We start from the raw sequence: 23,478 nt of genomic DNA on the forward strand, positions 1-23,478 counted from the left end.
CTTTTTCCATTACTTTGCCAAAACGTTAAAAGACATATAGGTCCCAAAAGGACACCTTGAAAGAAATTAAAGGTGTTTAATGGAGGCCGCCTGTGATTGGAGAACTGACTTGCAGTCCTGGCTTTGGTACCAGTTTGCTGGTCACCCTGGGCAAGACCACTTCCCTCCCTGAGCCTCTGCCCTCCGAACCCCAGATGGCACCCACAAAGAGGGGGCATCCTCCGTCAGTCTGGGTGGGGCTGGCCCAGGGTCTGGTGACCAGTCCCCAGGCAGTTCTGCGGGAGGCTCTTGGAGGCATGGTGCCTTTGTGACTGTGCCCTTGCCGGGTTTGGCAGCCTGGGCCGCCAGCTCTGCACCCTCCTGCTGCCCTCACACGCTGGCTGGGGCAAGTGGTGTGCGCTCAACTCTGACAGGAGGCAGGGAGCGCTGCCCAGAGAGCCCCAGATTTGGTTCTGCAGGCCTCAGGCCCGTGGGCAGCAAGGGAGCCCCTGTTACTCCTCTGGTCCTTACTGCCCAGCGCCTGCAGTGAAGCATAAAAGCATGGCCAAGCATTCGGGCAGTGATGGTTTCACTGCTCCGGTGACCGTAGAAGCAGGCCCCGTGCAGCGTGCAGAGCTGGGCAGAGCCCCTGCAGTGGGTGAGCCCAGCCTGCCGTGACTGCTCCCCCTTCCTTCAGGTGGGGAACCAAGGCTGTCCTGGTAGGGGGGGGACACAGCCCACGCCAGTGCTGCCCACCTTACTAAACTCTGCAGACTTGGTCCTCACACTCCCACTGCAGACAGCACTGGGCCTTGGTCCCCCTCCTGCTCCTCCCCGCCCTCCGCAGCCGCAGCCAAGCCTCCTGCCCCACCTCCTTCCCACAGCCCAGGGGCCCCGGGTGGGCCGGCGTGGGCAGGTGGAACCCGGAGGCGGTGTTTGCTGCTGAGACGCTTTTAACATCCCAAGACGCTATTGTTTGCCTCAGTGGGTTCGTTGCCTCTCTTGGTCCTCGACAATCTGTTCCTCTGTCTTCTCACATATATATAGATCCCCCTCCCTCCACTGCAAGCCTTCTCCCACTTTCCATCCTTCCCCTTTCCATCACGTGGGAAGGAAGGCTCTGGAAGTGGCAGATCAGAGCAGCCACGGGGGCGGCTGCTTGGCAGGGCTAGGGAGGGCCTGAGCCCGGAGAGCTTCCCCCTCAGGCAGGCCCCTTCCTGCTTTCCTTCTGACTTCAGCTCTCTGCAGCAGCCCAGGTCGCTGAGTCAGGCCCAAGACCTGAGCAGTGTGGTGCGGTAGACAGAGAGCTGGCCCCAGCGACCCTCCCCACCCCTTGACCTCAGGCCGTGCGTCTCCCCTGGCTAGAGGGGGAGTACAGTTTGAACAGCCCCGCCAAGTGCGGCCTGGAACGGGGACACCCCAGCTCCCGGGCTCTCCTTAGCTGGAGGTCTCGGGGGATGGCCCCGGACCCGGAGTCCTGCTGCGTGCAGCCGTACGTCAGGAGCCAGGGTTCCCGGCCCCGCGGCCCTGCGGAGCCCCCCACAGCTGTTGCTGCCCACTTGCTTGCACTTTCTGTTATCATTTTATTGGGAAATGTAAAGCATACCCAAAGATAAAATTACATAAAGAACCCCCACAGGCCTTCCCCAGCCTTGGCAGTTACTGCCTCCTGAGCGGGCTCGTTTTGTGCAAACCCCTCCACTCGCTTCCCCACATCTAAAGCGACTTTGAAGCCAGTTTCAGGCGTGGCACGTCATCCACCAGGATTTGTGCACAACCACAGTTCAGCGTCACCCCTGAAAGGGACCCACCCAGACAGCACCCCACTTCCCCGATGGTCTCGTGATGGGGTGCTCAGTAAGAGTCCCAACACTGGGTGCTACGTCGGGGGACAGTTGGTCCCCTCGTTCATCAGCATTGGATGCTGCCCCACTCTCCAGCCCAGTTCCCTGAGCAGCTTATTTGCTGGGAAGTGAGGTGGGTGTCCCTGGGGAGCCGCGTCCTGGGAATGCTGCCTAGTGTTCCCAGGATGGGGCAGCTGGGCTGTGGAGGCCTCCCCGGTAGACTGTGCGCCACACCTGGGAGCCGTGGAGAACGCTGCTCGGCCCGCCTCGGGGGTAGCTGTCTCTGAAGACGGTCAGAGGCAAACAGGCTAAATAGGCTCTTGTGCCCAGTGGCCTTGCTCTGTGGCTTCGGGCAGCCGTCCTTGTTCCTGCAGACTTGGGCTTTCCCACTGTACCACACTGACCCTGGGAGTTCAGTGTGAGGGCAGATGGGCTGCTGTGGGCTGGGAGGTGCTGGGCTGGGGGTACCCCCCAGCTCTTTGGACCCCTTGCCTTGTGAAACCCTTCTCCACCCCACCTCCCTTTCCTCTGACCAAGCCTTTAATCACTAGGGGGTGTGTTTTGTTTTTGTTTTTCAAGGTGATTAAACCCCCTCTGATTTTTGTCGACCCTAATCGTAGTCCAGCTGGCCCGGCTGCTGCCCCCGCACAGGCCCAGGCTGCGGGCGCCCAGAGGAAGACCCGGGCCTCGGAAAGCTCAGCCCAGAGCTCCTCAGACACCGAGGATGAGGACGTGATCCCCGCCACGCAGTCCTTGGCTCCTGGTGAGCACAGCCCCGCGTGGAGCTGACTCCCGTGCTGGACTTCCCAGGCTCGGCTGGGAGGGCCCGGCAGCACCACCCCCATCGAGGGACAGGACGAGGGCCTCTTGCACAGCCAGGTGTTGGTCAGCAGGGCTTGGGGCTTGGCCTTCAGGTTCTGCATCAGGCATCTGGATGCGAGGCTGGCTCACCTGTGGCCCTGGAGCAGTAATTGCCAGGACTTCCCTGGGCCACCCCAGGCATGGGACCCAGACCACTGGCTGGAAGCTGCAGGGACCAGGCTCCTCTGGAGCTAGGGTGCTGTATCAGTGGGCTGTCAGGAGGGTATTGAGGCACTTGTCTCATTAGGTGATCCCTAAACAGGAACTCTTCGGGGAGGGACTGCGTCAGCAGAGACAGGACCAGCTCTGGGGTTTGACTTCTGAGATTCTTTGCTTCTACCAGTGATAGCAAGAAAATGGTCGATGTCACCATTGTTGATGTTACACTTTTACGAGGAAGTAATATCTGATAACTGGCGAGATAGTTGAGACATACAGGTTAGCACAAAAGAAGACAACACCCCCTGTAATCCCACTGCCCCCATCACTGTTGAGGGTTTAGTTGCTAACCTTACAAAACCCTAGGATGGACATGTTTGTCTTTAAAGTGAGGCCCCGGGATTCTGAGTGGCTATCTCGGGATGCTGTGGGATTTTGGTCCTCCTATCCTTCCCGCGTGGTTCCTCCTGGCCAGTGCCCTGTCAGAGGACGCGAGGGTTTGGTGGGGACTGTTGTATCCGCTGCTGCAGTGAGCAGCACGCAACCACAAACGCTTCGGGCGATTTTCGTGAGATGTTGCAGCCACAAGGACGGCCCTGGCCGCCGCCTGCCAGCCTCTTGCTCAGGAGCAGCAGCCTGGCCTGCGGAGAGGCGAGCGGAGGAAAAGAAACTCTGGAGCCACTGCCATAGCAGCTCTTCGGGCCCCCTCAGCCCAGCTGTGACACAGGGATAGCGCCCGCCTGGCAGGCTCGAGGAGGGGCTACGCCAGCTTCCTCCTGTAGAAGCCCTGAGCGTGGCACAGGGCCCCAGGAAGGGCTGAGTGCTGGACTGGGGTATTGCCAGTGCTGGGGAGGCCGTGGGGCTCCTGGGCACTTACTTGCCCCATCCCTCTCTTTTTCAGCCTACAGAACCAGCGTGGTGCCCACTGGCCGCCCAAGGACAGGCCTTGGGGCCAGCGGCAGCGAGGAGAGCAGTCGGGTATCAGAAGGCAAGAAGCAGGAGACACCAGCCCCGCAGGTACCTGCACAGGCCTGTGGGCCAAGGGGCTACAATTGGCTGTCACCTGCACACTTGTGCACCCCAGCGGTGGCAGTAGCCAAGGCCTTCCTGGTCTTGTGGCCACAGCCCGCAGGTTTCAGAGCCACCATAAGCTGTCAGGAAGAGCAGTCTGGGGACACAGCTCTGCTGGCCAGTTGCATTTTTGTTTTCTTTGCATGAACATGATAAATGCTCTACTTAAGCATGTGTTATGGTGACTTTATTGGTCTCCCTGACAGTCACCATTTCAGTGCGTGTTTGGTCCTTGCCTGAATCTCAAGACTGCGCAAGGCAGGATTGGTGGCCCACTATCTCAATGTTGAAACTAGCTTGCATTCCCCAGGGGCCTCCAGTTTGACCGGGCCTGGGCTCAGCAGACCTAGCTCTTGGCTCTCAGCATCTTTGGCCATACTAGTTTGCTGCCCATCGCCTGGAGAGACGCCCACTGCAGACCCCATGCCTCTTTCTGAGGCACTGGTACCTGGGCATGCCCCCCTCTCACTGGCTCTTCACGAGCCACAGTCCAGGGAGAGTTTCTGGGAGCATGGGTGCTGGGTGGGTAGCCAGGCTGGGGTCACAGCCCCCAAAACCCTGTATCCCTCCATGCCAGGCCTTGGGGCTGAGGCCAGAGCAGGACGGGGAGGACAGCAGCCATTAAACAAAAAGTTCTCACCAAATTGGAGGTGCTGCGGAGAGCACCAAGCGTAAGCTCAGGATGATGGGGTGACCTGCTATAGGAAGTTGGGCAGGGAATGCTCGCCCGGGAGGTGGCCTTGAAGCAGGGGACGTGGCCGCGTACAGGGTGTGCTGGGGTGCCATGCAGGCAGGAAGGCCATGGTGCCATGACCCCAGGCCTGGGAAAGCATCTAAGAGAAGGTGGGGAGAAAGTAGCAAAGGCAGAGGGGCTGTGCGACAGCTGAGGGGCCCTGCGTGGGAACCTTGAGGCCCTCTGCAAGGACTCTCCCAGCTTTGAGTTCTCTCCGAGTGCTGGTGGGTGGAAGAAGTAGGAGTGGTACCAGGGAGACCACGAGGCGTGAGATGGGTCTCCGAGGAGGGCAGAGAATGAGTGTGGAACTTCCTGTAGGGCCCGGGCCCCTTCCCTGCTCTGGCCTAGGAAGCTCGCTCTGCGCTTTGAGAACACGGACCAGCTCATAACCTGAGGCCTGGCACTCCTTTCTCTGCCTAGAGAGTGATATTGCTCTTATGACTGTCCCTCAGCCCCCCCACTCAAGTCCCATGGCTCCTGGTACCTGGGTCCTCTCCCACCGCAGCCAGACCTAGTCTGATCCAGGCACGGCCTAGGTGACACCCCAAGAACCCATGAATTTCAGGGCTTCTATTTGCTATCCACAGGTGGCAAAGAGGAACCCAGCATCCCTCCCGCTGACCCAGGCTGCCCTGAAGGTCCTCGCCCAGAAAGCAAGTGAGGCCCAGCCTCCTCGTGCCAGGACCCAGTCTTCAAGCGGGGTGAGTCTGGGGAGCCCGGGGACCACACCCCCTCGCTTTGCTCCAGAGGCAAGGCTGTGTTCACCTTTCAGCCCCGCCACAGGGTGCAGATGGGAGGCTGCGGGTGTGGCCGAGTCCCGGCCTCAGGCCTTGCTGCCCTGGCACATCAGTGCTGTCTCGATGTCCCTGGGCCACGGTGGGCTGATATGGGAGAAGGACTTGCAGGACCCCTCTTCAGAGTGGTGGGAAGCATCTCAGGAGGCCCAACACAGTACCTGGCCCTGCTGAAGTGTTCAGGCAGGACCAGGTCTTACCCTGATACTTCCTTCCGTTCTTAAACCAAATTAGGTTGACGGGACTGTGGGAACACTCCCCGTGACGAGTCCTCAGAGCGCCGCTGTCCAGGCCAAAGTGACCAGTAACCTCAGAAAAAGCAAAGGCCAGCAGACCACAGCCCCTCCCTTGGGACACCCCAAGGCCAAAGCCCCTGGGAGTTCAGATGACAGCGAGGACAGCAGCAACAGCTCCTCAGGGAGCGAGGAGGGTGCCGAGGGACCCCAGCTGACCAAGTCGACCCCCAGGCCAGGTAAGGTGCAGGGAGGGGTGGGGAGGGACGGGCAGCCCAGGGGAGAGAGAAGCGCACCTAATGGAGCAGCAGGCCGTGGCCTGAGCTCTGGATCTCGAATTTTTCCATGGCCTGGGCCAAGTGGTTGCACACTGGGCTACAGCTTCCCCGCCTGCACAGCTCCATGAGGGACTCAGTACAAATGATTTCAAAGACCTGACCCCTGGCAGCGTTTTGATATGCTCCCTTTAATGACCAACTCCCTAAAATTCCGGGTTCGTGTTTCCCCGATGAGGGAAGGTGGGGAAATATGAGTGGTGTCTTGGGAATTAGAAACCAAGGCTTGGGCGTTGAGGTGTCACCTGGAATGCTGTGGATGGGGGTCCATAGGAAGCCTTGGGCAGGTGGGTGAGGACACACCCAAGATCAGGGCCTCCCCAGGCCCTTCTGAAGAGCTCTGCTCTGCCCTGCCCAGCTGGCAGGAGCCACCAGGGACTCCCGACAGGATACCTGTGCTTCTCCAGCAGGTTCAGTCCCCGCTGGGAAGGAGACCTTGGTGGAGGAGACCTCCGAGTCCAGTGAGGATGAGGTGGTGGCGCCTTCCCAGGTAACTGCGGGGCGGGGGACAGTGTTGGTGACTTCATGCGTCTTGGGCCGGGAACCCCGGGCCAGAATCTGGTCTGCCTTGTGCAGTCCTAGGCTGAGGCCGACCCCGGGCAAGGTCATGGTTGCAAGCCACCAGGTGTGGCCCAGGCAGCACAACACAGCCAGGCTGCTCCTGCCCCGAGGTTGCACTCAGCTCAGAGCTGCAGGTTGTCAGCCTCTGGGGCTGTAGGAAAGATTGCGCTGCGTTCTGAGTGGCGCCAGGCAGAATGCAGGGGGCTGCCCCCTGTCCGCGGCACATGCTGCTGATGGTTTGCTTTTTCTTAGATTTTGGTTTTGGTTTTCTTTGTTTTGTTTATCTGAAAAGCAGAAAGAGACGGAGGTGTCTTCGTCAGCTGGTTCACTCCCCAAGTGACTGCTATAGCCCAGGCTGGGCCACGTGAAGGCCAGTAGCCAAAAACTCAATATGGGTCCCCCACGTGGGTGACGGGGACACAAGTACTTGAGCCATCCCCTGCTGCCTCCCAGGGTGCACATTAGCAGGAAGCTGGAATGGAGAGCAGAGTTGGGACCCTAACCTGGGCACTCCCATATGGGATGTGGGCGTCCCACGCAGCAGTTTAACTGCTGTACCAAATACCAAACCTCCATTTGCATTTATAATAGGAGATTTCCTTTTTAAACGTGTCTGCATTGATTAAAATAATTTAGAAAGTGCACACGGAAGTCCCCCTTGGGGACTGTAGTGTCCACTCTGCATTGACAGGCCTGGCCTGGACCTGGATGTGCCAGGACCGGCTTCCTCCCAGCAGGCCGTGTGGCGGGGGCAAGGTGGGGTGGGCTGGCGGCCTCTTTCACACTGGGCTTCTGCAGTCTCTCCTCTCAGGTTATGTGGCTCCTGGGCTGACCCCAGCCAATTCCCAGGTTTCAAAGTCTACTCCCAGGCCAGACTCCAACCCTTTAGTTTCCTCTACTCCGGCTACCAAAGATGACCTGGATGGCAAGCAGGAGGCAGAGCCACAGCAAGCCGTGGGCACTGTGTCCCCTAAAGCAGGTGAGTTAACAGACACAGCAGGATGTGGGAAGACAGGGCCGTGGGTCCCTTCTTGCCCTGCCCCAGCAGCACTCCCACCAGTACCTGTCCAAGTGAGGCCTTGTGGTTCTGCCGTGGGCCTGGAGGAGCTCATCCAGGCACAGGGATTGTCTGTGGTCTGGGGTGGCCTGACGTTGAGTTGTATCCTGCCCCGAGGGGTGATATGCCTGTGGGATGCCCCTGCCTAGAGGAAGCAGCATCTTCGGCCTGTGGAGTGGGCCTTGCCTTTCTCTAGCCGTGCTTGCTGACTCGTCTTCCCAGCGAATGGGCTCCTGGGCCCGTGTGGGGCTCAGACCAAAGGGTGGGCCATGTGTGGAAGAGTCTTGGCACATGGAGGACACTCTGGCTAAGGGGTGGCCCCCAGGCTGTTCTGCCTTGCCCTAAAGCCTCCCAGCAGGCCATCAGCCCCTGGGCCTGTGTCTTAACAAGGCAGGGGTCAGTGTCTCTGGTCTGAATCAAGCTGTGCCCCCCCCCCCCCACCTTGGAAAATAGCCGCATGATATTTGAAGAGTAGACCAGAGGACTGAGGTCACCCGACCTGGACATTTGTCATCCCTGACACTGCCAGAGCTACAGGGCAAGTGTCCTGGATGGACACACCTACGACAGCACTAGGGGTTCCTCAGCCTCCACGTTCAGAGCTGTTTGTGGATAAGGAGCAGAGCAGTGAGCTCTGGGGCAGAGGCTGTCAGGGCAGATGGCACACTCAGCTTTCCTTTCCAGATGGCTCTTGCCCTTGCCAAGAGTCCCCAAAAGACTGGATCGGGCTTCCTCCGGCCGGCGACCCCCACACGGGGCTGGGGCATAGTCAGGCTCCCTGCACACCACAGGGAGCAGCACCAGCTTCGTGTGACACAGAGTGCCCTGCTGGGCCTCTCCCAGTGGACCTGTCCAGGGCTGGTGTGGTGGAGCCCTGTGCCGCGTGGTCCTGGGGTCAGAGGCAGCACTGGGGTCCAGTCCCCCGGCTTCTCGGTGCAGCTCGCCCCGGGCTGGGTCAGGAGCAGAGCCACTGCTCACTTTCTTCTCCAGTGTTCTCCTTGTTGGAGGCGGGTGCGACAAGGAGATGTTTTAGAGGGGGCTGTGGAAGGTTTTTTTAACACGTGTAGTCAGCACACAATTATCAAAGGCAGGCAGAGGCGTGGAAAATTCTAAACAGAGGCTGTACCAGAAGTCGCTCTGGCAGGCAGTGAATCTGCTTAGTCAGCCACCACGTGTGCGCCAGGACACCTGGCACCGAGGCGATGGGCCCACCGTGTCAAGTGGGCAGAGCCATGCGCCTGCACGGCGTTCACTTCCATTGGGAGTCCGCTGCGGATGACAGGAACCTTAAGACCAGGAGGAGCAGAGGCTGGCCAGAGTCACAGCAAAAAGGGGTGGCCTAGTGTGGCCCAGAACCCAGGCTCCAGCCTCCAGCTACACACGCGGTCTGCCCTGGCCTGCCTTCCACGTCCCAGTTACGCTCCAGCTCTAGGTCGGGCTTGTCTGAGTGGAGGTTGGAGTGAGAGAGAAGCTGTAAGTTAGAAGTGAGGTCAGTGTAGGAAGCTGGCAGAGGCGTGGGCTTAGGAGCCAGATTGGGGCGTAGTGACCCGTGGGCTGCACTTTCCTCATCGGTGCCATTGTCGGGAGGCAGGGTCTCCCCGGAACCTCCTCGGCTCTCATACCCCCAGCTCCCATAGGTCTGACCCCAAGTTCTTTCTCCACAGGTAGAAAACAGGCCACCTCTGGAACCACACCTCAAAAGCCCCGGAAGCCCAAGAAGGGCGCCCCGGGCACCCAAGCCTCAATCCTGCCAAGCAGCATCACCCAGCGCCTCCTGGGCGAGCCCTGGCCCCTGAGTGAGGCCCAGGTGCAGGCCTCGGTGGTGAAGGTGCTGACGGAGCTGCTGGAGCAGGAGAAGAAGAAAGCCCTGGACGCCTCCAAGGAGAGCAGCAAGAAGGGCCGCAAGCGCAAGCTGGTGGTGGACCAGCTGGCCCCCAAGGCCCCCAAGAGCAAGAAGAAGAAGCCGGCGGCGGCTGGGGAGTGTAGGGAGGGCGCTGATTCTCAAGAAAAGGCCTCCCGGACTTCCAAGGGGAAAGCAAAGAAAGACAAAGCGAGTGGTGATGGCCAGGAGAAGAAAGGGAAGGGGCCTTTTGGCTCCCCAGGGGCCAGGGACAAGTCAGAAGGGGAGCTCGGCACAGCGAAGGTTGAGGGAGGCGATCAAAGCAACTCGAAGAGCAAGAAGGAGAAGAAGAAATCTGACAAGAGTAAGTGACTTCATATCCTCAGGCCACGCTAGGGGCTGCCAGGGACCCACAGGGCCAGGAGGCTCAGCGCTGGTCTCTCTCCCACAGGGCGGGTGAGGACAGGCGGGAAGTGGTTTGTCCGGGATTGTGGAGACAGCTAATAGCAGGCAGGATGGGATTCCAGAGCACCTGGTCAGTGCTGCCAGGGAAGCCCCGGGGCGGCCTGCTTCCCTGGCCACCTCCCTGAATGCAGAGGGGACCCGAAAGCAGAACCCCTGAACCTCAGGCCCAGCTCTGCCCTCCCGGCCTGTTTCCCGGTAGTAGCAGCAGTCTTGATCGAGCTCTGTGCTAGGCTGCGTGCCCCGGGACTTCCTTTCACCCTCAGGCAGTTGGGGTGGGCCGTGCTGTTTTTTTTAAAAAGTGTGTAGAAGTTTTAAATTACAGTGAGTTAATGTAAAATAGTCATGGTGGACGTTTGGTATACAAGTTAAGGTACCACTTGAGACACCGTAAACATCAGAGTACCTGGGTTCTAGTTCCACCCCCACTGACAATTCCAGCTTGCTAATTGTGCACCCGGGAGGTAGCAGGTACTGACTCACGTTCTTGGGTCCCTGCTACCCACACAGGAATCCCAGATTGAGTACCAGGCTTCTGGCTTTGGCCTGGCCCATTCCCAGCTGGTGCAGGCTTTTGGGGAGAACAAGTAGATGAAGATCTGTTTCTGGATCTCATCTCTCTGCCTTTCAAATGAATAAAATAAATAAATAATTATAAAGATTGTTTTTGAAAGAAAGCAAGACAGAGACAGATCTTTGATCTGCTGGTTCACTCCCTAAATACCTGCAATAGCTGGTGCCAGGCCAGGATCCCGGGACCTATCCGGGTCTCCCATGGGGGTGGCAGAAACCCAAGTGCTTGATCCATCACCTGCTGCCTCGCAAGGGCATTAGGAGAGAGCTGGATGGGACGCACAGGACTCAGACCAGCGTTCCCGTGGATGAAGGCATCCCAGGCAGCCGCTCAGCCCCTTCACCAAAATACCTGGCCCTAATGAATAAAAGTGTGAGTAACATGAGATAGAGGCCAGGTGGCATGGATGAGAAGGAGTCTGAGGCTGGCCCTCGAAGGGCACTGTGGTAGCCCTGCCCGGGGCCCAGCCTCACCCCACAAGCTCCCTGAAACTGACCCCACGGCTCAGGATTGACTTCTGTTGTTCAGGAAGCTTACTTTCTTCCCTCAGAGAAAAAAGACAAAGAAAAAAAGGAGAAGAAGAAGAAAGCAAAAAGAGCCTCAGCCAAAGACCCTGAATCACCGTTCCAGAAGAAAAAGAAGAAAAAGGTAGAGTGCGTGGGGAGGGGGCCTCGGGCCGGGAGGCACAAGCCCTGTCCCCTCCCCCACACGCCTGCCTGTCCCTGCCTCTTTCCCTTCTCGAGGTCTGGAGGGCGGGGGTGTGACACCTGTGAGGCAGATGGGTGTTGAGGGGGCAGGGGACTGGGAGCAGCCGCGGCTCCCAGCTAGGCGCCTGACCCCAGGGCGGCCCTACTGCAGCAGAGCCTTGGCCACCCTGGAGGACACCAGGCCCCAGCCCACAGGCACCCCTGCAGCCCCAGGGGGCCGCCACGCCCGCAGTGGTGGGAGCAGTGTGGGTGGGACAGGCTGCAGGTGCAACAGCCCTCGCATTCTCTCCTCACAGAAGGTGGCCGAGCAGGCAGTGTGAGGGGCCGGGCCGAAGGCACAGGTACACTCCCTGATCCCCGAGGTGGGAGGGCAGGGTTGGCCCCCATCGGGAGGGGGCTGCAAGGGCTTCCATCCCTCAGGGCCAGCACGGTGATGCCAGGAGCTGGGGTGGTAGCCTCAGGAAGGCCCAGAACAGTCATGCGGCGGCCGGCCTTGCTCGTGTGCTGGGGGTGGCTCATGTCCCGCCCGCGTGTCAGAAATGCCAGGTTTTATTCTTGGTGGAGAAGGGTCAGGAAATCTTACATCTGAACCTTTCCTTCCCTAGGAATCTCTTCACTGAGTGGTGACTGCCCCATGCCTCTGACCTCTGACCTCTGCCCACCATGGGCTGGAACTGATTTTAGAACTCCTCTCTGTGCGGCAGAAGCTCATCAGTCCAGGGGCTCCACACTGGCCAAGCCAGTGAGCCTGCGGGGGGCTGGTCCGATGAGGTGGGTGGGCCCAGCTCCCATGGCCTCGCCCACCCTTCCCAACATGGGCGCTTGCGTAGATGTGTACAGTATATATATTTTTTTAAGGGATCTGCCTCTTGCTCTTCAAACCCAACCTGCCCAAAGGCCTTGGGACTTGCCAGCCTGCTCCGCAGCCCCAGGAGGCCCAGCCAGCGGCTCATCCCTCGCCACTTGGGCTCCTGCTGGTACTGAGGCCTTGTCCTTTTGTCCGTTTTTCCAGTTGTGGTTTGGTTTTGTTTTTTAAGAACTCAAAAAAATAAAGACTGAAAGGAAAGGTGTAGGCTCCCAGTGCCTCTGGGGCAAGCACGTTGCAGTTGGCACGCTCTGGGAGGGACACTCTGGCTGCCTCGCGGAGGTGCACAGAGCAGTACTTGAGATTCCCTCTCGACTGCGAGCCAAGGCTGAGTGGGACGGACAGTGGCCAGAGAAGGAGGCTCAGGGACACGCCCCCGGCGCTGCATCAGTAGGGCAGGCGTTGGTCTCCTGGTGCCAGGACAGCTCTTGCACCTGCCCTGTGCTCAGAAATGGAATGGGCCTGCTGAGCCACCTTTTGGAGCTGAGACCTAGAGAGGAGGCGCTCCTTGGTTTCAAGCTGGAGAAGGTTCATGTCCAGGTCACAGCAGTTTCGTGGGGGTGCAGGCGAGTACGTGAGCTTGAGAGCTATGCTGTGTGCTGGCCACAGGTCAGGGCCTGGCTACGGGCTGAGGGGAGGAGGGGCGGCAAAGGATGCCTTCTACAGTTCCAGCCTGGCCATGTGGAGCCCTTTTCCCTGACCCCAGGCCAGTGTGGGACTGTGGTGGTCGTGAGAGTTTCTCTCCAAGGCTTTAGCCTCCTGTGCAGGAAAGGGCTGGAGGTGCAGAAACCGCAGGGCGATGTGTGGCCATGCTCAGGGCTTTGGGCCGGGCCCGACCTTGCACGACTGTAGGGTCTAGAACAGACTACAGTGAGCCTCACTGAGCCACAGCAGTTTGAAAATGGGGCAGTTGTGCTGAGGACCTGATTTGTGGGTTTGGAACAGTGGGCTGTGTCCCTCTGATCAACAACTGGCTGAGCCCAACTCGGCTTTTTTTTTTTTTTTTTTTTTTTTTTTTTAGATTTGATTTATTTATTTGAAAGAGTTACAGAGAGAGGTAGAGACAGAGAGAGGTCCTCCATCCGCTGGTTTACTCCCCAGATGGCCGCAAAGGGCAGAACTGCGCCAATCCAGAGCCAGGAGCCAGGAGCCTCCTTCTGGTCTACCACGAGGGTGCAGGGGCCCAAGGACTCCTGCTTCCCCAGGCTGCAGCAGAGAGCCAGATTGGAAGAGGAGCTGCTAGGACTCGAACTGGCACCCACATTGGATGCAGGCGCTTCAGGCCAGGGCTTTAACCCACTGTGCCACAGCACCAGCCCCTGGACTCAGCCTCTTTTTTTTTGTTTGTTTGGTTTGGGTTTTTTTGACAGGCAGAGTGGACAGTGAGAGAGACAGAGAGAAAGGTCTTCCTTTTTTTTGCCATTGGTTCACCCTCCAACAGCCACCGCGCTGCGGCCGGTGCACCGCGCTGATCCGAAGGCAGGAGCCAGGTACTTCTGGTCTCCCATGGGGTGCAGGGCCCAAGTGCTTGGGCCATCCTCCACTGCACTCCCTGGCCACAGCAGAAAGCTGGCCTGGAAGAGGGGCAACTGGGATAGAATCCGGTGCCCCGACTGGGACTAGAACCTGGTGTGACGGCGCCGCAGGCGGAGGATTAGCCTAGTGAGCCGCAGCGCCGGCCAGGACTCAGCCTCTTAAGTCAGGCGTAGCCCCCCTGCTGTCCATCCCTGACACCGGGCCCATGTCGATTGCCATCTGTCTTCACACAAGTGCTGTTCTCAGTATAGACATGAATTGGGGACATGGGAAAGTGAAAGAAAGTTGGAAGAAGAGCTTGTGCTTAAAAAGCCAGGCCACAGCCTGTTTCCTTTTGGAAGAGAAGCATCTTTGTGTATGTTAGCAGCCAAGTATACCCATGTCCACGGACCACAGGCGCCCCAGCCCTTTCTGGCCCCTCAGGTCTCTGGGTTTGAGCCCCTTGTGTTTCCTCACCTGGATGAACAGAAGCACCAGAGCCCAAGTGTCTTACCTCCTACCGTTTATTATGTGAGCTGTGGCCCTGGGGGCTGGTGACAAGTATGGCTGAGTGCAAGGGTAGATGGGGGGCTTGGGGGTAGGCAGAGGAAGAGTCTGGGTTCTAACTTGGGGAATGAGGGGGAAGGGGAAGCAGGTGGCTCATCCCCCAGGTAAACAGGCTGAGAAGCTGGGGCCAAAGCCAGAAGTGGAGGGGAGAAACACCGGTGTGTCCATCCTGGAGTCTGGGAATAGGGCCGTCCCTTCTGCCTGGGCCTTGCCACCTCATGCACGGTCTGGATCCTAGAGGCACTGATGGAGGTCTGCCCAGCTCTTGCTCATCCCATGGCAGACGGGGGCATGGCAGTGGCCCACCCGTGTCGTCTGTGCTGTTCTGAGTTGAGGGTGACAGAGAGCCAGGCACCAGAGTCTCATGGGTTGAGGTACAGGGTGGGAGATGGAAGGGGCCGGGGTTGCAGTTGGGGGCGGAGGGGAACAGAAGCTGGCATGCGGAGCTGGCTGGATGCTGGAGGTGGCTTCTGCAGTTCTCATATGAAAACTAGGAGAAAGCAGCAGGTTGAAGTTGAGGTCGCCTTCCCAGCATCCTGGGGCCCCCAAGCGGTCAGGGACTTTGTGCAGTCTGCTGCCCCCCTGATCCAGTAAAGAACTGCCCGGACTGGATTCAGGCAGCTTTCCCCCAGCCCTCCATCCCTGGGAGGCTGCTTTGGAGGATGGGCAGCTGGTGACCAGAATCCCCCCACCCCCCCAAAGCAGGGCCCTTACCTTTACCCATTTCCGGCCTGGCCATGTCCAGCCCCGAAGATGGGTATTCGAATTCCATTGGCTCTGCAAAGCAGCAGCAAATGTGTTACTTCTAGTCCCTCCTACCCCACCACTGGCACAGTGCCCAGGGGCACTTCAGGTGGCCACAGGCCTAGTGTGTGGCAGAGCAGGTGCCCAGTGAGGAAGAGGGGGGACCTAAAGGAGCAAGACCAAGGAAAAGGCTGAGATGGTGGGTGTGCGGGACACCTGGGTACCGGAGGACAATGCGTGGATGGCTGTGGATGAGCATGGATGTAAGAGGAGAGAAATGACAAGGACAGCATGCAGAGAGGCATGCCCTCCCGTGCCAGGAGGGAGCTGTCGCCTTGGCCTGCCTCGGCCTTCCTGGCCTTCAGTGCCGCTGGTGGAGTGGCTGCTGCTTACCACTGCAGTTATGGTGACCGCGGCTCCTGGTGTGGGGGACCTCGGTGCCGTTGGGGAAGACGCACCAGCAGTAGCCGATGCTGCCATGGCACTGGAGCGGCATGTAATTGCCGTTCTCGTCGCACTGGGGTTTGAACCGGCCCGGGTGGACATCAGGGACGTGGCTGGCCTCTTCCAGGCACTTGCTCAGTACTGAAGCGACAGGCATGATGAAGACACGGTGAGACCCAAACACCACTGCTGTGGGCCTCGTGCCTTCTGCCCAAGAGGCTTTATGCATGCCACCCATCGTAGAGGCCTAGCCGGGTCCGAGAGGAGAGGGGACGTGAATGGCCATGTGGCTCTTCGACCCCGGAACATGGTGATTCCTCCTCAAAGCCCTTGAACAATTGGAATTGTAGTTGTGATGCTGACTTGTAGAGAAGTGCCACGGGCGCCGTGATGAGAGTGAGCTCCCTGTCTTTGTTTCACACATGGCCAGCAGTGGGAGGAGCTAGCTCGGGAGGCCCCTCCTACAAATACAGTGGGAAAACCGAGGCCCGGGGCGGGGGATGCCACGGACCTTTCACCTCAGGACCCTGAAGCCCAGGGGAAGAGACTTGGCCGAAGCAGCGTGGCAGCTAGGAGACAACACTCCGAAGGGCCCTGCTGGCCAGCTCTCACCGGCTGGGCGACGTGGCCTCATCCCTGGGATTGCGGCAGCGGAGCTGGGGAGGTCACCGGGGGACTCCTGCAGGCTCCCTTGCCCAGTGCTGTCCTCCACAAGGGAGGTCATCCCAGGAAGGTGCAGACAGGCTGGGTGCTGGGGGCACCTGAGCCCAGAACAGGCAGGAAAGACAGGGCGAGTGGAGGCAGAGTGGGAGATTCCGTGGCACTTGGATGAGCGGCTCCAGGAGGCCCCCCAGAACTCCCACTCCCCGAACCTTTGGTTGGCGCCTCGGTGGGCTTCTCCTCCAGCGAGTTCTTGCTCATTTCAAACAGGAGCCACTGGTGCAGCCAGCTCTCAAACACCTAGTCCAGGGAGAGGCAGGGAGTCGGAGTCAGTAGCCATCCCTAAACCCCTACCTGCCTGGCTTTGCCCCTGGGGACAGAAACGGCAGGGGGCTAGACAAGACCACCACACCGGGAGTGCAGCTGCGGCTTGGTGAGCACCTTGTGGTGTTTGGGTTTTTTTTTTTTTTTTTTTTTTTTTTTTTTTTTTTTTTTTTTGACAGGCAGAGTGGACAGTGAGAGAGAGAGAGACAGAGAGAAAGGTCTTCCTTTTGCCGTTGGTTCACCCTCCAATGGCCGCCGCGGCCAGCGCGATGCGGCCGGCGCACTGCGCTGATCCGATGGCAGGAGCCAGGAGCCAGGTGCTTTTCCTGGTCTCCCATGGGGTGCAGGGCCCAAGCACCTGGGCCATCCTCCACTGCACTCCCTGGCCACAGCAGAGGGCTGGCCTGGAAGAGGGGCAACCGGGACAGAATCCGGCGCCCCAACCGGGACTAGAACCCGGTGTGCCGGCGCCGCTAGGCGGAGGATTATCCTAGTGAGCCGCGGCGCCGGCCGTGGTGTTTGGTTTTGAACGTGCTGGTGAACCTCCCCAGCGTCTCTGCCCAGCCCTGCTGGAGCCTGGGGTCAGGGCAGGGGTGTGGCTCCAGCGCAGGGAGACCCGCCCACCTTCCAGTTGAGGCCGTCCATGGTGCCCTTGAGCTGCTTCAGGTTCTCCGGGAAGCTCCCCTTCAGCTGCGGGTACACCTTCAGGGGGTCAGACCTCTGCGGAGTGGAGGGGCAGGAAGGAAGGTTGAAAAAGAGTTCCCTGGCACGCAAAGTGAAAAGTGAAGCTTGTGTTCCCCTTGCCTTCCACCCTGAGGAGTGAGCCTGAGCTGGACCTTAGCCATGGTGGGGGAGGGTGGAAGGAGCACTCTAGCTGTTACAGCAACCAGGTCCCAGGGCTGGGAATCAGGTCCCAGGCTAGCTCTACCAATGAGCCCAAGTCTTTTTCGCACACTTATTCACCTCCAGGAAGGCTTCCTTGACTACCTCCAGTGTGCTTGGGTCATCACCTGGGCACTTGTCCCCCAAACTGGCCTGAGATCTAAGTGGCTTTAGGAGGCCATCTGGTCTACCAGTATGAGCCAGAGCCTTGCACAGTGTCCAGCACAGAGGAGACATGGAGTAAAAATTGGGGAAGATAAAAGGGGGGAGTCTTGAGACAGTCCTTTGCAAGCTTCTGGTCTCTGTTCATCTTAAAAACAAGCTGGACTGCCAATGGTGCGGAACAGCCAGGCATGGTGTAGGCACTGGGGCGCCACTCACATGGTCCTGTGTGGGCAGACAGGCCCCCCGGCGGCTGCCCTGCACTCACCAGAAGCAGGTGCATCACGTAGTCCTGTGTGGTGTTGCCATACTTGGTGACGTTCTGCACAGGCTGTGGGAAGAAGGAACAGTTAATGTGGTGAGGGCCGGCAGCCCGGGCATCTCAGCCACCATTGAATGTGAGACTTTGAGTGAGTCCCCTACTTGCTGCCTCAGAGTCCTTATGGGCTGAGTTGGCATAAGGTTCCTGCCCAGGGCTTTGTTAGGAGCTCACTGTTCTATGTAGGAATATCCACGGGGCCAGCCAGTGTTGTGACGTAACAGATTAAGCCGCCACCTGCAACGCTGGCATCTCATTTGGGTGCAGGTTCCAGACCTGACTGCTCCACTTCCAGTCCCACTCCCTGCTAATACACCTGAGAAAGCAGTGGATGATGGCCCCTGTGCTTGGACCCCTGCACCCAGGTGGGAAACCCAGAAAAAGTTCTGGGCTGGCTTCGGACTGGCACAGCCTCAGCTGTTGCAGCTACTTTCTGAGTGAACCAGAGGATGGAATAAATAAATAAATCTTTAAAAATATATATTGGTATAGGGTGCTCAGGGCTTGAGATGGAGGGGACTGGAAGGTGCCCTGAGAGGTGAAGAGCACTTTGTAAACTGGGGGTTGGGCCCTCCTCCCCTACACCCTGCCGAGCCCTCTTCCTCCATGCAGCCCTCCCCAGTACTCTGGACCCATAGGGTTTCCCTGGGTCAGCTGTCTTCCCGTGCCCCTGCACTTGGCACCTGTGTCCCATCCAGGCTGGATATTTTCCCTCCCACCGCCCAGGTGCTGCCCTTACCCCCTGGGACAGGTTCTCCATGGGCAGTGCCTGCATCATCATGGGGGCGGCCATCCGCATCTGGCTCATGGGCTTGGCAGCTGTGGGGCAGGGAATAGAGCGTGAGAGCGATCCCAGGGCCGGGGCGGGGGGGTGGGGCTCTGGGGGAAGGGGCAGTCGGGGGAGGGCTGCAGGAGGAAGTGGGGCACGCACACTTGGGAAGCTTCATGCGCAGGCTCTCCAGCTGCAGGTTCTGCGAGGTGACTGTCAGCTTGTCCAGCCGGTCCTGCTGCTGGTATAGGAAGTAGGCGGTGGTGGCCTGGCCTGCCAGGAGCAGAGCCACCAGGACAGAAAAGCCTGTGTACAGGGCCCCGCGGCTGCACTTCCTGTTGGGAAGAATGGGGGATAGAGGTCAGGGAACTCACGGGGTGACTGCCCCAGCAGTCGGCTGGGAGTGGGGGATGCATGCCCCTGGCTCCATCAGCCCAGGGGCCACCCCTGCTACACATGCACTCAGGCACAAGTAACACGCTGGCCTTCCCCAGCCATCCGTGCCGCTAAAGTCTTCCCAGGAAGAAACCTTGGAGGTGCCCCCTGGACCAGGGGTCAGTGGGGAAGAGCCACGTTCCTTGTCCTGTGTGGGCCTTGGTGGCCATGTGTGCAATGGCAGGTGCAGGTGGAGGTCTCCCCAGCTTCTGCTGCCAGGGGGACCTGCTCAGGATCACGATTGCCTTCAAGAGAAGTGAAGAGTCTGGGGTTGTTTTGTTTTTAAAGACTTATTTATTTTGGAAGTCTTTGTTACAGAGAGGGAGAGACAGAGAAAATCTTCCATCTGCTGATTCACTCCCCAAATGGCCACAACGGCCAGAACTGGGCTGATCTGAGGCCAGGAGCCAGGAGAGCTTCCTCGGGGGTCGCACTTGGGCCATCATCGGCTGCTTATCCCAGGCCATTAGCAGGAAATTGGTTCGGCAGTGAAGCGGCTGGGACATGAACCAGCGCCCAAATGGGGTGCTGACGGGAAAGCCAGTAGCTACTACACCACAAGGCCTGCCCCTGGGTTTTTTTTTTTTGTGTGTGTGGATTTTTGGGTTGTGTTTTTGTGTGTCAAAAGAAGATGTCTGTATTTACCATGTAAGGGGAAGGTCCCACCCCCACAGTGAAATCAGAATTAAGGAGAAAAGGGAAGGAAACGGGACCGGGACGCAGAGTGTGGCCCACCTTTTGAAAAGGAGAAGTGCGGCTGTGACATTTAGGAGTGGGCTGGGAGAGCAGTGGACGTCGGGCTGGAGCGCTCCCTGTGCCCCACACTCTGCCTCTGGGGGCAAGGGCCTGCCAGGCAGGGCCTGGGCCTCCGCCTCAGCCATTCCAGGGTTGGGCGGGGTTTTCTCTGGAGCGGCTCTGACTGTGGCCAAGCAGCATCCCGGGGCAGGGCGGGGCAACAGGAGCGTCCGTGCCCGCGTGGGTTTCTCGAACTCTGGATGGCCAGGGGTCCTCCCTCGGGGGTGGCTGAGGTGCCCTTGTCAGGGCGCCCTAACGTCCTCCACCGGGTGAGCCCACAGCAAGAGAGCCCTCACCACGCGCTGCGCCTGCGTCTTGCACTTCTGGCCTCCCGAACTGTGAGAACACATTTCTGTTCTTTGTAAGCTCCTCGATCTGGTGTTGGCTCACAGCAACACACAACGGACTAAGAAGGAGACGTCTGGAAACTGTCAGGACGGAACTGCCCCTTGCTTCTTGCAGCTACCAGGGAAGATGGCTTAGGAAACTCCAGGAGACTCTTCTGCCTAGCAACTCCAGACATCACAGGCACGCTCATTCTCATTGGCTCTCTTTTCCAGCCCTCTGCTTTCCTGGCCAAGGCCCTGCCCAAAGGAGAATTAGTCTGGAAGGAAAAGCATGGCGGCTGCGTGGGGGAAGGGAGACGGTCAGACAGGAGGGGAAGACACCTTCCATTCTCAGTCTTCCCGAGGAACACGAGGGCCTGGCCGCTCGGGCTGGGGAGCGTCTGTCCAACTTCAGGCCTGTCTAGGTTCCAGCTCTCCCGCCCACCCCCTCTGCTAACCTGTTGGGAAGTCCCTCCCCTTCTCTGAGCCTCAGTCTCTCAGGAGGCCTAAGGAGCTACAGATTTCTATCAGAGAGATCACGGGACCTGGGCTGGAATCCGCCTCAGCCACAGGCTTAGCTCTGGGGCCGTGGGCCAGTCTTGTAACTCCTCATGTGGGTGAGATTGGGTAGGAAAGTCTACTGAGGGGCGGGCGCGGTGGCACAGTAGGTAAAGCCGCTGCCTGCAACACTGGCATCTCATATGGGCACTGGTTCAAGTCCTGGCTGCTCCACTTCCAACCCAGCTCCCTGCCTAATGCATCCGGAAAAGCAGCAGAAGACGGCCCAATACTTGAATCTCTGCCACCCACATGAGACGCAGATGGAAATCCAGGCTCCTGGCTCCCAAAAAACCACAGTCATTTGAGTGGTGAACCAGCAGATAGAAGTCTCTCTCCCTCTCTTGCTCTCTGCTGTAACTCTGCCTTTCAAACAAAATAAATCTTAAAAAAAAAAAAAAAAAAAAAAAGTCCACCGAAAGGGGTTTTACACTTACTGCTCTATAAAAAAAATCCCCAGTGCTATTCTCAGGAGAGTTAAGAGTTAACTTTAGCATCTGGCTTCCTTCCTCTTTGTGCACCTTGAGCGTCTGTCCCCTGGTCCTGGCTGAGTGCCAACTCTATCACCCTGCGTCTGAAATAAGAAGTCAGGAGCCAACCAAAACTGGCAGAACTCGTGACACATGTGTTTCCAGGCAGAAGCGGTTGCGAAAGGCTCCCAGATGAGCTCCAGGGGGTGAGGGCCTGAGCCCGTGGGGCCGGGCTGGTTTTAGAAGCAGTAACTGACCTCAAGTGAAAACCAGACAAGATCTGACAAGGGGTGCCTTCTCTGCACCCTGAGCCCATCTGGGTCTGCAGCTCATTGGGTGCCCCGTGCCACCTTCCTTCCCTGCAGACTTCCCCCTGTGCGGGGACTGAACGGAGGGGTGAGCCCCCCACCTAGCAGTCAGGCCAGTCAGGGTTCACATTCTGCCTCCAGCGCTCCCTGGCCGGGGTAACCCAGGCAAGTCACCACTATGAGCATCAGTCTCTTCCTCTGTAAAACTGGGGGTAATGGAAGTGCTCGGCTGCTAGGGTGGAGTCAGCCTTTACCTCATAGGGGCACTTTACACTCATAGAGGCACTAACAGCGCCTGGGGCTACTGTCACACCGAGTCCCAGAGAGAGGCAGTGACTCTTCTAAGACCGTGTGGCCATAGCAGAACCTGGACCAGAACCCAGTGCTCTTCAGGGAGTCAGCCCCATCAGCCTGGGATTCACTGGGCCTTCCAAGGGCTGCTGCTGACCTCTCTCAGGTTGCCTGGGAGGATCTCTCCCCAACCTCCCTCTGCCTAGCAACAGGTGACATTACATCTCACTCTGAGTTCCCATAGGCCGGAAATTACTTTTCGGAGATGGGGGTGGGGGCACTGGCAATAGTATATTCTAGCCTCTTTGGAGTTTGGGGGGGGGGCAGAGAGGACACACAGGTGAAGCTGGGGACTGAGAAAGGGGCCCTGGGGTCGGTCCTCCGGCCGACTGCACGGGACAGGGCACAGCCACACCCACCCTGAGCGCCTTCCTCCCCTCTAACGCCCTCCTGACTTCTCTGAAGCCCTCCCCCTGCTCTGCAGACACCTGCACGTGCCTGGCACCAGCACCCACCCCCATACCCGGTCATGGGAGGAAGGGCCTCGGGGAAGAGCTGCTTTCCAAAGCTGCTTCTCCACTTGGATCTAGAACATTTTGTTTTGTTTGACAGGCAGAGTTAGACAGTGAGAGAGAGAGAGAGGTCTTCCTTTTTTCTGTTGGTTCACCCCCCAAGTGGCCGCTACGGCCTGCACGTTGTGGCCGGCACATTGCGCCGATCCAAAGCCAGGAGCCAGGTGCTCCTCCTGGTCTCCCATGCAGGTGCAGGGCCCAAGCACTTGGGCCATCCTCCACTGCGCTCCCGGGCCACAGCAAAGAGCTGGACTGGAAGAGGAGCAACCAGGACAGAATCCGGTGCCCCAACTGGGACTAGAACCCAGGGTACCGGCGCCGCAGGCGGAGGATTAGCCTAGTGAGCCGCGGCACCGGCTGGATCCAGGACATTTTCAAAATCCTGCCCTAACTTAAGGTTCATGGTTCAGCTTCAGGGGGTCTGCGAAGCCCCTGACATTGTGTGAAAGCCTAGGGAGAGAATTCTGGGCGCTCTTCTGATTTTCAGAAGCAAGGAGGTACACGTTGCTAAGAGGGGAAGGATCCCCTGCTCTAAAGGAACCGAAGCCCAGAGCAGGCCAGAGACTGGCTCAACGTCAACCAGAACCTCAGTGCGAGGGCCAGGGCTCATCCTTTCTAGGATTCCCAGGGCTCCTGTGCACATTGGGGCAGCCCAGGATCCGTGCTGTCCTGGGGCTCACACATACCTCTCCTGGGCCCCAGGGCGCTGGCCCAGCATGGGCATCTGCTCATGGTTGGAGATGAGGTCACGCTGGTCGTCCATGGCTCTGGCCTCGCTGGTCTTCAACTGTGCACCTGCTGCTGCTGCTGCTGCTGCTGCTGCTGCTGCTGCTGCTGCCTGCGCGTCTGGGACCTGAACCCCGTGGCTCACCTCTTGAAGTTGGTGCTGACGAAGAGTCTGATTCGTCCAGAGCAGGCCACTCCGCCCACTTGGTGGATGTGGAAGTGAAAACCACCAAGCTGGAAATACCCCATGTGGGCGGAGCTGCCTTTCACCGATCAGGATGAGGAGGGGGAGCCCCCCAGGCAGGTAGCAAGGCCAGCACGATCCCATTGGCTGCCCAGGGCCCTCATCACTTGTTTCTGGGCAGACCTTTGGATTCGCAAGGCTTTTTGAATGTTGTGGCAACAACAGACCAATGTTCCTTAGACAGGAAATCACTTTGAAGCAGAAAATATCTTTGTCTCATCCACGGATGAGTGGGTACAGAACGGGGGCTGAGCACCCCATGTGAGCTTTGGTGAGCCCTCTTCTCTGGCCC

The 23,478-nt window shown here is 58.8% G+C and overlaps 2 protein-coding genes across 15 annotated transcripts in view; one reads left to right on the forward strand and one right to left on the reverse strand.

Moving 5' to 3' along the window:
- TCOF1 (treacle ribosome biogenesis factor 1) overlaps window positions 1-12,276 on the forward strand; it is a 33,599-nt gene extending 21,323 nt beyond the window's left edge. For 6 of the 13 annotated variants that reach the window (XM_008255257.5, XM_070076315.2, XM_089336076.1 and 3 more), the window contains 10 exons: window positions 2,403-2,586; window positions 3,745-3,860; window positions 5,235-5,348; window positions 5,676-5,913; window positions 6,417-6,499; window positions 7,369-7,549; window positions 9,292-9,831; window positions 11,054-11,151; window positions 11,507-11,551; window positions 11,816-12,276. In XM_008255257.5, the coding sequence (XP_008253479.4) occupies window positions 2,403-2,586; window positions 3,745-3,860; window positions 5,235-5,348; window positions 5,676-5,913; window positions 6,417-6,499; window positions 7,369-7,549; window positions 9,292-9,831; window positions 11,054-11,151; window positions 11,507-11,530 (1,578 nt within the window). In that variant the 3' untranslated portion in view covers window positions 11,531-11,551; window positions 11,816-12,276. Of the gene's footprint in view, window positions 1-2,402; window positions 2,587-3,744; window positions 3,861-5,234; window positions 5,349-5,675; window positions 5,914-6,416; window positions 6,500-7,368; window positions 7,550-9,291; window positions 9,832-11,053; window positions 11,152-11,506; window positions 11,552-11,815 lie in introns of those variants that run through there. The other 7 variants (XM_089336075.1, XM_008255258.5, XM_089336078.1 and 4 more) reach the window with 3 other exon arrangements.
- A 1,820-nt stretch (window positions 12,277-14,096) lies between these two features.
- On the reverse strand, window positions 14,097-23,064 carry CD74 (CD74 molecule). 2 transcript variants are annotated; one of them, XM_008255262.5, is made up of 9 exons: window positions 22,903-23,064; window positions 18,624-18,796; window positions 18,432-18,511; window positions 17,642-17,704; window positions 16,954-17,049; window positions 16,218-16,305; window positions 15,295-15,486; window positions 14,872-14,934; window positions 14,097-14,647 (listed from the first exon to the last, which is right to left on the reverse strand). In XM_008255262.5, exons 1-9 carry the CDS (start codon window positions 22,977-22,979, stop codon window positions 14,637-14,639), a joined length of 843 nt encoding a protein of 280 aa, XP_008253484.2. In that variant the 5' UTR covers window positions 22,980-23,064; the 3' UTR covers window positions 14,097-14,636. The 2 variants fall into 2 exon arrangements, with proteins under 2 accessions (XP_008253484.2, XP_008253485.2); XM_008255263.5 differs by lacking the exon at window positions 15,295-15,486.
- Window positions 23,065-23,478: the final 414 nt, after the last annotated feature.

Source organism: Oryctolagus cuniculus, chromosome 6, assembly GCF_051225735.1.
Source record: "Oryctolagus cuniculus isolate XC-2025 breed Fujian yellow rabbit chromosome 6, ASM5122573v1, whole genome shotgun sequence".
In the NCBI taxonomy this organism is placed as follows: Eukaryota; Metazoa; Chordata; class Mammalia; order Lagomorpha; family Leporidae; genus Oryctolagus; species Oryctolagus cuniculus.

Bases quoted from the DNA above. Each gene is read 5' to 3' on its own strand.
- CD74 (XM_008255262.5), bottom strand. From the start codon at position 22,979: ATGGACGACCAGCGTGACCTCATCTCCAACCATGAGCAGATGCCCATG. The intron at 18,797-22,902 runs GTATGTGTGAGC...TCTTCCCAACAG, and splicing joins CGCCCTGGGGCCCAGGAGAG to GAAGTGCAGCCGCGGGGCCC. The intron at 16,306-16,953 runs GTGGGCGGGTCT...TCCCTGGACTAG, and splicing joins TGGACGGCCTCAACTGGAAG to GTGTTTGAGAGCTGGCTGCA.